Consider the following 12,065-nt stretch of genomic DNA (forward strand, 5'->3'; position numbering starts at 1 on the left):
TGTGAGCCACCATGTGGTTGCTGGGATTTGAACTCTGGACCTTCGGAAGAGCAGTCAGGTGCTCTTACCCACTGAGCTTTCACACACCATTAAAGGACTCTACTTACCTAAAGGCAGCCTCTTAGGATAGCCTTGGTATGACATCAAAAGCAAAAGCAGAGGGCAATGTAAGAGGGATCCCAGAGGCTCAGAGAGCTAAGCACAGCTGAAACGGTGCCTCTGACACAAGCATCTCAGTGCAGTTGTGAGACCAGAAACAAAGTGGCAGCAGACTGGGATGTGCTGGAGAAAGGACCTTCCACAGTTAAAGTAGAAGGAAAACTATGGAGAGAGCCAGAGAAGGAGAAGTCCAAGGAGAATTCAAGTCCCCATGGAAAAAGCCTCCAAACACACAAAGACCAACTCAGGAGATAAGCCAGTTGGACAAGATGCAGCCAGATGAAGGAACTAGCAGCAGACAGGCACAGAGCACTGCTTCTAGGTAAACAGAAGGACAGACAGAAAAAGTGGTGTGCACACTGCATCTAGTGCAGGAAGCTTACAACATTTAAAAGCTGGAGCTTATTTCACAGTGAAACAACTTCAAATTTTGGCACTGGGGTTTACACTAATACTAGATAGGCAGCTAACAGGATATTGCTGTGAACAATAAAGAAAAAGCTAAAGGTTAAAAGTACCCTCCTCTGAGGGCTGCAGACAATGCCTAGTGGTGTTCTTCCAGAAGACCTGAGCACCCACACAGCAGCTCATGACTGCCTGTAATCCCAGCACCCTCTTCTGGCCTTGGCAGGCACCAGACACACAGTGCACTGACATACACATAGGCAAAACACTCATACACATTTTAAAAATTAAAAAAAAAAAAACCTTTCAAGCATTTGCACCTTCAGTGACCTAGCTTTCAGAAACGTAAAAAACTCAAATAAACTAAGTGCATTTTAATGTAAAATTAGTTAATGTAGGCATAGTGGCATGTCCTATAATCCTAGCAGTGGGAGACGCAGGCAGGAAGGTCCGAGTTTCAAGACCAACCTGGGCTACACTGAGCCTCTAAGTAAATAATCAAATCTGCTCACCTGACTGGAGCCCAAAGAAGAGCTCCTCGTCCTGCAGCAGCTCCTGGACACAGTCCAGCCGCATGCTGATCGTCTCCACATCAACCAGAGGCTCCAGGATGTTGGAGCGCAGCCTTCGGCTCCCTCCAGCAGTTTTAGTGTAATTTAAAACACCGAAGAGAGTGTGATTACTCCTTCCAAAAGACAAGGTGGGAATCTTATTAAGGAGAAAAAGAAAAATCCTTTTCCTTTTAACTCTGAAATAATTCTATAATCTATATCAATGATGCATAAACTTTATTATATAGGCAAATTACATGGGGATCCTAGTTCAGTAAGTCTGAGTTAAGGCCTAAAAGATACATTTTCTTTATGTTTATGTTTGGTTGATTATTTTAGACGGGGTCTCCTGTAGCACAGGCTATCCTTGAATTTTCATACCTCAGCCTGACCTTGAACTCAAGGTCCTCCCAACTACAGCCCTAAGTGCTGATATTAGAGGCGTGGTGTGTGACCACATCTGGTTTGAGAGACTTCTTGCTAGATCCCAAGTATGCCATCACTGAACCACATGTGGTTAACAAGGATCAACGGCATCTCCTACACTAAGCCTGAGCACACGAGGCAGACATGGTTCCTGCATCCATGGGCTTTACAGGTCAGTGAGTGACGGCCAATAATCTTTATCAATCTACTGCTCAATCTTTATCAATCTACTGACTAAGGATGAAACTAAGTGTAGGGATAGATAGACAATCACGTTCATCACATGAAAAATGGTCTTGGTCTGATGTGATGCCTCAGTGAGAGATGGTGCCTGCCACCAAGACTGGTGACCTGAGCTTGATCTCTGCAACCCACATGGAAAAAGGAGAAAACCAACTCTTGTAAATTGTCCTCTGACTTCCACATACATGTCATGGAATTTGTATGAGCATGCATACACTCACACACAATTAAATCACTATAAAACAAGTGATTTTAAATAATTACCAGAGTTGGTCATTGGCTTTCTATATTCTTATAACACAAGGAGGGTACCACAAAATCAACTGCAGAGCAATGTCAATGGATGTGCTAGTGGTGTCAGTGGCAGCTAAGTGTATCTGCATTCCTCCTGACTAGTGACAATGAGCATCCATCTATGAACTCACTGGTGTCCCCACAAAGAGACAACTCTGAGCTCAGAGTGGATAAGACGCCGTTTACTCTAAAGCCAAATATAAGCAACAATGGCCCAGGAATGCAGATTTAGGTTACCCATGTGAAACAAGAAGGTCCTAAATTGGGGCTCTGTAATGCGCTGGTGGACCGTTACGTAGGGATGACAAGAAAGCAGAGAAATTTCATCTGCAGCCTCAGGTGCTGCTTCATAACTCTGGGCCTTTGGTTGGTAGAAAAATACAGTTTTGTTAATTCATGGCAAAATGTTTTTATCTGTTTGTCAGAGGTGGGCGTGGATAGGCTCTTACAGGCTAAGGATAGCCCAAGGTAGCACTGGTATTGTCAGGCTCGGCCCCTGCACCTGCCTCTCCCCGTTCAGCCTCTCCCCCTCACTGCAGCCTAGCCAGCTCATCAGCCTTGCAGAAGGGACAGTGTCTTCCTAGGAACTCAGGCTCACACAGGGAATCTGTTACCTCTTTTGCTTATGGCCCTTCACCTAATCTTGGAAACTGAAGTTTTGCTTTTTGTTGGTTTGTTCTTTTGAAAACCTGGTTTTGTGAAAAATCGGACTTCAGCAACAACACGGTGATGATTGAAATGTTTATTTCCTGTTTCTCCACCTATGACTTAAAGAGCTTTCACGCAACTAACCCCAGAAATTGACATGATGTTTAGTAAGTCAGAAGAAAGCGTCAGGTCGCCTTACCTGTAGTCCTGGTTGTTAACTAACAACTCCAGGGTTTGGGCCGATGAGGAATCTATCATGGCTGTCTGCTCACTACCTTGGAAATAAATCTTTAGCGATTTGGGTGCATACACTGAATTCTGAATGAATTCCACATACTTTAATAAAGCTGCGGCCGCTGCAAGGCAGTAATACCTGTAAGTGACCGCAGTACAGCAGTGTCAACTTAGGGTAAACAAACAGAGAGTCGCTCTTAAATCCAAGGGAAAAAGAGACATTGAGAATGAAAACTTTGGAAACTAAGTAAATAATATTAGATTGCTTTAACAATGGATAAATTTTCATTTGTTTTAAATCAGTCTAGTCTAGAGCTGCCTGGAATCCACCAAACCTTGAGCATCATCCTTCCAAGTGCTGAGATTACAGATGAGAGCCAGTATGCTCTGCTAGAAAAGGCAGCCTTGTAAGTCTGTCACTTTCAGGACAGTATACTTTATCACACTGTTTATTAGAAGACAACATTCAGCAAGGGGAGTAGTACATGCCTTTAACCCCAGCATGTGGGAGACAAGGGCCAATCTAGTCTACACAGCAAGATCTAGGCCAGCCAGGGTACATAGCGAGGTGGAAGGAGGCAGAAGGGAGGGGTGAGGAGGACAAAGGAGAAAAGGGAAGAAGGAGGGAGAGGAGAAAGGGAAAGGGAACAGGAAGAAGAGGAGGAAGAGAAAGAAGAGGGAAGAAGAAGGGGGAGGAGGAAGAGAAGGAGGAGTAAGCGGGAGGAAGAGGAGGAGGAAGAGTAGCAGTTTCTTCCTTAAGAGATTATCACTCTATAGGCCTGACTAGCTAGGAACTTAGTACATAGCTCTAACTGACCTCAAACTTGAAGGAATCCTCCTGCCTCAATCCCTATAGTGCTAAGATTACAACTATGGGCTCTATTCCTGTCCTGGCCAACTATGTCTCTCTTCTGGGATTCACATTTCTAGCATCCTGTAGCCAATCAAGACTTTTCACTATGAAGTAAATGGGCAGCAACTACCATAGCAATAAATTAGAATTCATTTGGAAAAAATCTAACTTCCACCAGAAATGTACACCTTGTCCATAGTTTCAGTAACCCTTGTATGTCACTAATAACTGGATGTGCGTTTTGAGCCAGGTACTGTCCTAGAGGTAGTAATACAAAGAACACAGAGAAGCTGCTGTCCATGGGGAATGGCACTGGAACAGCTGTACTCACCTGGACTGCACCTCCATTAGCACAGAATTGAACTCAGCTATGCACAACTGCTCAATGTACTCTAAGCCCTTTGTTTCGTTGAAGTATTTCCTTTGGACTGTAGTGAAATTAACGTTCTGAAAAGAGATTTAAATTTTAAAATAAATCATTAAATGGCAAGTTGTCGTTCAATACCGATCTCTTGTCTAAGCCTAGTGGACCATACCTACAATCCCAACACTAGAAAAGCTGGGGCAGGAGGATTTTCATGAGTTCAAAGTAGGATAACAGTTTGTCCTAAAAACAAAACAACCTGCACAAAAATAACTCTGATTTCTTAAACACTTCACAGTATATGAGTGGGTATCTTAAATATTGTAGAAAGTTGTTTTTATTGTTTCCAATATTTAAATAAAGGTTTTTCATTTATAAAATGAAAATGGAAACTGAAAATAGTGGCATATATCTTTAATCCCACCACCTCAGAGGCAGTAGCAAGTGGATCTCTGTGAGTTCGAGGCCAGGCTGGTATAAATTGTGATTTATACGTAGTGAGACACTCTTAGAGAAAATAAAGAAATTGGCTATCCATCTTTCTATATGAATAACAGTACACTCTATGGTTCTCAGCTAGACATTATTTTCATGAACTTAACTGAGTATATTAAGGACAATAATAAAATGATAAGCATGAGAGTCTCTGACATGTAGGAAGTGTATTGCATGGACACCACACACACAGGTTTTCAGGTAAGTGAAAGTAACTGAGAAGAGGTACACATTTAGAACTAGGCGGTGCAATGGTAGAAATACATCAACCCCACTGTCAAATCCAGGAGCTGAGCTTCCACATGGCAAGTTATTCAGATACAGTGATACAGTGGCCCCTGGGTATTTCATTCTTTGCTTATTTTATTTTAGACTAGATGTCACTGTTTTGTGAAGGGTGGCCTGGGCGCCATGACCAATGATAGTGGCACTCTTTATTCAATGAAATGATGGGAAAAGAGTATAAAAGGGTAGATAAAGGCAGGTGATCCCAACAGTGAGGCTAAGGGAAAAAGACTGAGAGTTCAAGGCCAGCCTGCGTTACATGAGACCTCCCCCTCATCCCACAAAGTAATGACAGGAAAGATGATGGAAAAGTGGACTGTGGAGTGTGTTTGCTACGACTAAAGGAGACATTAGCAGGAATGAACACATATGCCAAGACTTGGTTAAGTGTCTCATTTAACTTCACATGAGTCTTTTTGTTCCAATGTTCTGTAACTAAAATTCTGAAAAGTCAAGCAACTGTTCACATATCATCCTCTTTAGAGTTAGACTTCTGCCAGGCGGTGGTGGCGCACGCCTTCAATCCCAACATTTGGGAGGCAGAGGCAGGTGGATTTCTGAGTTTGAGGCCAGCCTGGTCTACAAAGTGACTTCCAGGACAGCCAGGGCTGCACAGAGAAACCCTGTCTCGAAAACAAAACAAAACAAAACAAAACAAAAGGTAAAATAGAGTTGGACTTCTTTAATTCTGAGTTCATGCCTCTTCCAGGTCACACTGCTTCTGACTTAGGAGGCCTCTGGTGAGTGAGTAATACAGAAACAATAACAGCACATCCATTTTTCTCTCTTGTAATACTTTTGGCTGAAATATTTTTGTGCTCTGCTCCTTGACTCCATGAAGGATTTTTGTTAATACATAACACCATCCCTGATGCTATCTCCAATCACTTTATATGAAATACCTGTTATTCTTAAAACAAACTCTCAAAACATTTGATTTTACCAAATGAAGACTCAGGAGCCAGACACTGTGGTGAAAGCTTGTTATCTCAGAGAGGCAGAGAAAGCACCCAGCTGACCTTTCTCATCAACTGATGTCAGGAAAGGAAATAACAACCAGTTCTCCTTCTCCACACTGTCTTACAAACCCTTTCAAACTGAATGTCCTTTCTACTTCCAGTGTCTCTCTGTCCATCCTCCTGACTTCCTCTCACTATGTTTTTTTTTCTACATTCACTCCTTGCCAATTGGTTGCCTTGTTTGTGGTGTCTGTTCATAGCAGTAAAACCCTAAGACATAAGTTGGTACAAGGGACGGGGTATTGTTGTTATAGGCCTGACCCTGCTTTTGTTTGGAAGAGTGGATTTTGGGACTTTGGATTTGGAAAGCAGTGGAATGCTTTAAATGGGGATTAATGGTCCATCCTGGTAGGACTATGGAAGACATTGTTACTGAGAGTGGTTTGAACTGTACGGACCTGGCCCAAGAGGTTTCAGTGGAGAATTTCAATATGTGGCCTAGAGACTGTTTTGTGGTATTTTGGTGAAGAGTGTGGCAGCTTTTTGCCCTTGTTTGAAGAGTCTACCTGACGCTAAGGTAAAGAGATTTATATTAATTACATTGACAAAGGGATTCTCAAAAAAGCCCAGCAGACCTTGTTCTCTGGTTAAGTCTCATGAAGAATGTTTTGAACAAGCATAGCGAGCTGAGAAAGGAAAAATATAAACTATATGGTATTAAAGGGGTACCAGGAAGTGAAATGGAGCTGAATCCTATGTTCAAGGATATTAAATTGAATTAAGGGAGTAGTGACCTTGGGGCCAGGTCCCATCCAACTAAGTTCAGGCACAGGCATGGTCATACAAGGTTTTAATCACAGGAGGCAAAGACAAGCAGATCTCTGAGTTCAAGGCCAGTCTAGAACACAGCGAGTTCCGGGTGAAGTAAAGCTGATGTCCAGTCTTGGTGGGCCACAACTTTAATCCCAGTGCTTAGGAGACAGGCATGCAGATCTCTGAGTTCAAAGTCAGTCTATAAAGCAAGTTCCAGGACAAACTTAGGCAGTGAAGAAGCTGGAAAACAAAGAGCTGGTGACATTGTAATAGAAAAGGGGGGCATGTTCCAGCCCTAGCAAGCAGCAGTACTTGGCAGCTTTGGCCACATGGCCAAAGCTTTAGAGTCCAGAATAGAAGGGACTTCTGGGACAATTGATGCTGGTTAGCTGGTACTAAGAAATTAGTGGTGACTAAGAAGAGACCAGCATCACTGAAGTGAAATCTTCTGGGAAGTGAGCAAAGAAGCTGTGTTCCAGAGATAGCCAAGGTTGTACCTCGATTTGCAGCTGCACTTGGTACTGTGTAAAAGTCACCCAGGCGGTACTGGTTTTGAAGGCATGAAAGGGTCATAAAGAGCAGCTGAGGCTTGGCACTGTGAGAGGCCATGGAAGGCCAGCCATTGGAAGGCCATTGGTGAAGGTGCAGCCTCAGTTGCAGTTGACAGCCCAGGACTGAAGAGGCCATGCAAAGGATTTGAGGCTTGGCACCATGAAGGAAGCACATTGGTGAAGCCTGGTTGTAGCGGAAGACCCCAGCATGTTGAAGATACCATTACAAAGAAATGATCACCAAGAACAGCAGTGGCAGTGGAGTGGATCAATCTGAGCTTAGAGTGCTACAGAGGACAGAGCTAGAGAAGTGTCGCCAGCCCTTTGGAGGAGCCCAGAAGATCATGGATGGATCTAGACATTGAAACAAAAAGCTATAACACTAAAGTTCAAGATGCCAGAGCCGTGATCTATCTGTTGAGGAAATCTGTTAACCGGGAGTGAAAACAGCCCAGGAGAAAGAAGTTTGTTGAAGTCAACAAAGATGAAAAAGGAGTTGAAGATCTGAAGACCACTTTGATATCAGACATGGAGATGCAGAGTTTGGAGTTTTCCCAGCTGGTTTCCTGTCTTGCTTTGGGAGTTACAGTTAAATGATTGGATGAATGTCAGAAGAGACTTTGAAGTTTGGACTTTTAACATTGTTGAGACTGCATAGATTATGGGATCTTTGGAAGTTGGACTAAATGTATTTTGCATTATGCTATGTTTAGGTATGGCCCCCATAGACTCATATGTTTGAACAAGCCTATGGGGGCCAGGAAGTGGAATATGGTGGTTTATATATGCTTGGCCCAGGGAGTGGCACTATTAGAAGGTGTGGCCCTTTTGGAGTAGGTGTGGTCTTGTTGGAGTAGGTGTGTCACTGTGGGTGTGGGCTTTAAGATTCTCATCCTAGCTGGGCAGTGGTGGTGCACATCTTTAATCCCAGCACTTGGGAGACAGGGGCAGAGGCAGATTTCTGAGTTCAAGGCCAGCCTGGTGTACAAAGTGAGTTCCAGACAGCCAGGACTATACAGAGAAACCCTGTCACAAACAAACAAACAAACAAGCAAGCAAGCAAGCAAACTCTCATCCTAGCATCTTGGAAGCCAGTATTCTGCTAGCAGCTGTCAGATAAAGATAAAGAACTCTAAGCTCCTCCTGTACCATGCCTGCCTGGGGGCTGCCATGTTCTGGCCTGGATAATAATTGCTTGAACGTCTGAACCTGTAATCTAGCCCCAATTAAATTTTGGCCTTATAAGAGTTGCCTTGGTCACAGTGTCTGTTCACAGCAGTAACACCCTAACTATGACACACTATACAAAACAGTTCTATTGACTGTTATTGTAATTGGTGTTCAAGGGCACAAAGCATAACAAAATATGTAAATAATCTTGGCATTAGAAAATTTCCTAGTCGGGTAGCGGTGGTGCACGCCTTTAATCCCAGCACTTGGGAGGCAGAGACAGGTGGATTTCTGAGTTCAAGGCCAGCCTGGTCTACAGAGTGAGTTCCAGGACAGCCAGGGCTACACAGAGAAACCCTGTCTCGACCCTTCCCCCCCACCCCCGTCCCAAAATTCCTAGTAACAATAGAAACATATGAAAAAGTTTCCTTATAATGGCAGGCTATCCAAGTAACTTACCTAGGCCTTAACATTTTACCTAGGCCTTAACAGTCCATCTAGGCCTTAATATCTTTACCTGGGCCTTAACACTAACAGTCTATTAGTGACTGAGAGTCTGCCTTGTTTTTGGCAACAGGTGATATGAAGCCTAATAATGCTTATTCTTGATTAAACTAGTTTAAGGTGGATTTCTGCGATTTATGCCAAGGCCTACAAGGCCTAATCAAAACAGCATGTTGGGCATGACTACATGTGCCTTTAATCCCAGCACAGGCAGAGCCTGGCAGATGTCTAAATTTGAGGCAAACATGGAACACAAAGCAAGGTCCAGGCCAGCCAGGTTACATAGTGAGATTCTGTCTCAGAACAACAACAACAGCAGCAGCAGCAGCAGCAGCAACAACAAAAACAACAACAAACAACAACATTCAACAGCAGCTGAGCCATGTGGGAGCTTTAAGAGGCTTGTGTGACTGCAGGTGCTCAGTGTACAAAGAACAAGAGAGCCCAGCAGCCCGGAGCCTCAGTGTGGGAAGTCTGTATCTGCAACAGAATAATGTGCATGTGGGCAGTGACCTGCCCCTTTAGGGTTACTCCACCTGCAATGCTGCCAGCTGTTTGGAAGCACAACCACAATTGACAAGACAGATGAGCCAAGGGAAGCCGCAAACCACACCTTAAAGGCTCAGACGGAGCTGTCCTCAGTGGTTTCCTGTCACAGTACCAAAGAGGGAGGCTACAGTGGCAAGCTGAGGAGGAGTGTAAACTAGAGTAAGCTAAAATAATTCCCCCACATAGATGAAATTATGTAGAGGAAAAAGCACTTGCTGAGAGCTTCAGTTTTGGCCAGCCTGATAGCACTGTCACTTCCAAAGAAACAGGACTCTCTAAGGATCCGGCCCTGACCCTTGTGTATTCTGAAAACCTGTGATGCTTGCCACAACTTAGAATCATCTGGGAAGAGAGCTCAATTGAAGAACTGACTTTATTAGGTTGGTCTGTGGACATGTCTCCAGGGAAACTGTCCTGATTGCTAATTAATGAGAAATCCAAATCTATTATGAGTGACACCATTGCCTAGGCAGGGAGCCTGAACTACATAAGGCAGGAGAAAGCCAAAGGAAAACAAGCAGGCAGCCTGAGTCCACCCGTACTCTGCGCTTACCTGTCAATGAGATGTGACAAGCTGCTTAAACGCCTGCCTTTGCATCCCTGCAATGATGGACCATAGCCACATAGCCCTCGCTGTCACAGAACTCACTCTGTAGGCCAGGGTGGCCTGATGCCTTGCAATTGTTAAATAAGCCCTTTTTTCTCCTAAGTTGCTTTTTGGTCAGAGTGTTATATCACAGCAGAAGAAATAAAACTAGAACCCCTCTTAGCTACCCAATACAGTTTTCTTTTGTGCTTGAAAGTAAAACACTGGTGCCAGACCAAGAGTACCCTGCCTCATTTTTATCCTTTTTTGTTTGGTTGGTTGGTTTTTTGTTTTGGTTTTTGTGTTTTTGGGTTTTCGAGACAGGGTTTCTCTGTGTTCCCCTGGCTGTCCTGGAACTCGCTCTGTAGACCAGGCTGGCCTCGAACTCAGAAATCCGCCTGCCTCTGCCTCCCGAGTGCTGGGACTAAAGGCGTGCGCCACCACTGCCCGGCTTATCATCTTTTAATAACATTTTAGATTACAATTTGCATTAATTGACTACCTTAGGACTTTAAATTATTATGACATATATTCTAAATAAGTAATTACATTTTAATGTTACCAGAGTGAAAATATCTTACCTTAAAATTTTCTGTGATCAGAGTAAATAACTTGGTTGAATTTCCCATAACACAAGCAGTGTTTGACATTATTATTTCCAAAGGTGACAGAGCGTGGAGTTTAGTGATCGCCTGAAATGGTTAAAATGACCATTTTCTAAATGTAAGCCGTTTCCAAAGTAGTTTTATATTCTAAAAAGTAAACTGTTGAAGTGCACAGATAAAACTCAACAGTCTGAATCTAACGTTTCAGTCAAAATACATTTTAAATGATATATTAAGCATCTATACCTAGGTACAAATTTAAAATACCAGAAAGATAGGTCATGTTTTACTCATTTGTTTCTAGAAGTTTAAACTCAAAATAAATCTCAGTTTTTCAAATATCTATTCCCAATAAGGATTAATGATTTTTTTTTGTTTTTGTTTTTGTCTTTGTGTGGATTTAGAATTACTTCAAATTTACAAGTTGCAAAAACAGCTTACCTTTGCATATGTTGTATTGTCTGCAAACTGTGACAACATAATCTGTGGGCTTTTTAAATCAATGCTTGCCATTCCTATCTCGCCTCTGGCCAGCCCTCTTCCTTCCACCACTGCTACAATGACTGACGGGGCATGTGCAGACACCGCAGAGGATGTGGCTGGAGACAGTTGGCATGAAAAACGCATATGAATGTTAATGGTTGCGTATAGCTCCTTCATGGAAGGCCTCAAAGTGCTAAGTCTAGTGGTTTTTATCTCTTCTGTTTATTCTTTAATAATGTCATCCATACATGCACACAATGTATCTGGCTCACACGCACGTGCCCCGCCGTGTCCCTCACTCCCGTGCCGTGTTTCCTTCCACAATCACATCCTCTCCTTTGTTTCCTGAGCCCCATTAGTGCTGCCTTCAGGAGTGGTGGTGACTCATCTCGCTGCCTTGACCTTCTGCAGCTCTTATAAGGTAGGTGCCTTGTCTAGTTAATAACATCCGAAGGGAATCTTTATTTTAAAAAATAAAAACTTCATTTTCCAAAACAAATAGGATGATTAAAGCTCAGTGCTGGGTCAAAACTTAACTTCACATTGAGGATCTTTTGCTTGCCTTACGTTTGAGATAGGATGTGTATCCCTGGCTACCCAGAACTTGCTGAGAAGATCAGACTGGCCTCCGACTTGTGGCAATCTTCCTGACTCTCCCTCTGAAGAAGTTCTAAGATTACAGGCATACACTACCAGATGCTGTATGCCAGTGATGAGGCCTTAGCAAACTCAGAGGTAGCTGTCCATACATCTGACTACAGGTTTCTAATTCCTGGGCTGAGGTCCCATGCCAAGCCTTAATTTTATACATAGATGATAAATTTATAGTGTTTTATTTTGAAATTTGGTTGATTGGTTTTTGTTAGTGGTGGTGGTTTTTTTTTTTTT

At 43.1% G+C, this 12,065-nt stretch overlaps 1 protein-coding gene across 2 annotated transcripts in view; it reads right to left on the reverse strand.

Annotated features, from left to right (window-relative positions):
* Msh4 (mutS homolog 4) overlaps positions 1 to 12,065 on the reverse strand; it is a 46,971-nt gene that overhangs the window by 27,358 nt on the left and 7,548 nt on the right. For both annotated transcript variants that reach the window (XM_021158083.2, XM_029475387.1), the window contains exons 3-7: positions 11,136 to 11,293; positions 10,671 to 10,781; positions 4,145 to 4,260; positions 2,926 to 3,099; positions 1,077 to 1,249 (exon numbers count right to left, since the gene is read on the reverse strand). In XM_021158083.2, coding sequence (XP_021013742.2) covers positions 1,077 to 1,249; positions 2,926 to 3,099; positions 4,145 to 4,260; positions 10,671 to 10,781; positions 11,136 to 11,293 — 732 coding nt within the window. The remainder of the gene's footprint in view (positions 1 to 1,076; positions 1,250 to 2,925; positions 3,100 to 4,144; positions 4,261 to 10,670; positions 10,782 to 11,135; positions 11,294 to 12,065) is intronic.

Source organism: Mus caroli, chromosome 3 (genome assembly GCF_900094665.2).
Source record: "Mus caroli chromosome 3, CAROLI_EIJ_v1.1, whole genome shotgun sequence".
Taxonomy (NCBI): Eukaryota; Metazoa; Chordata; class Mammalia; order Rodentia; family Muridae; genus Mus; species Mus caroli.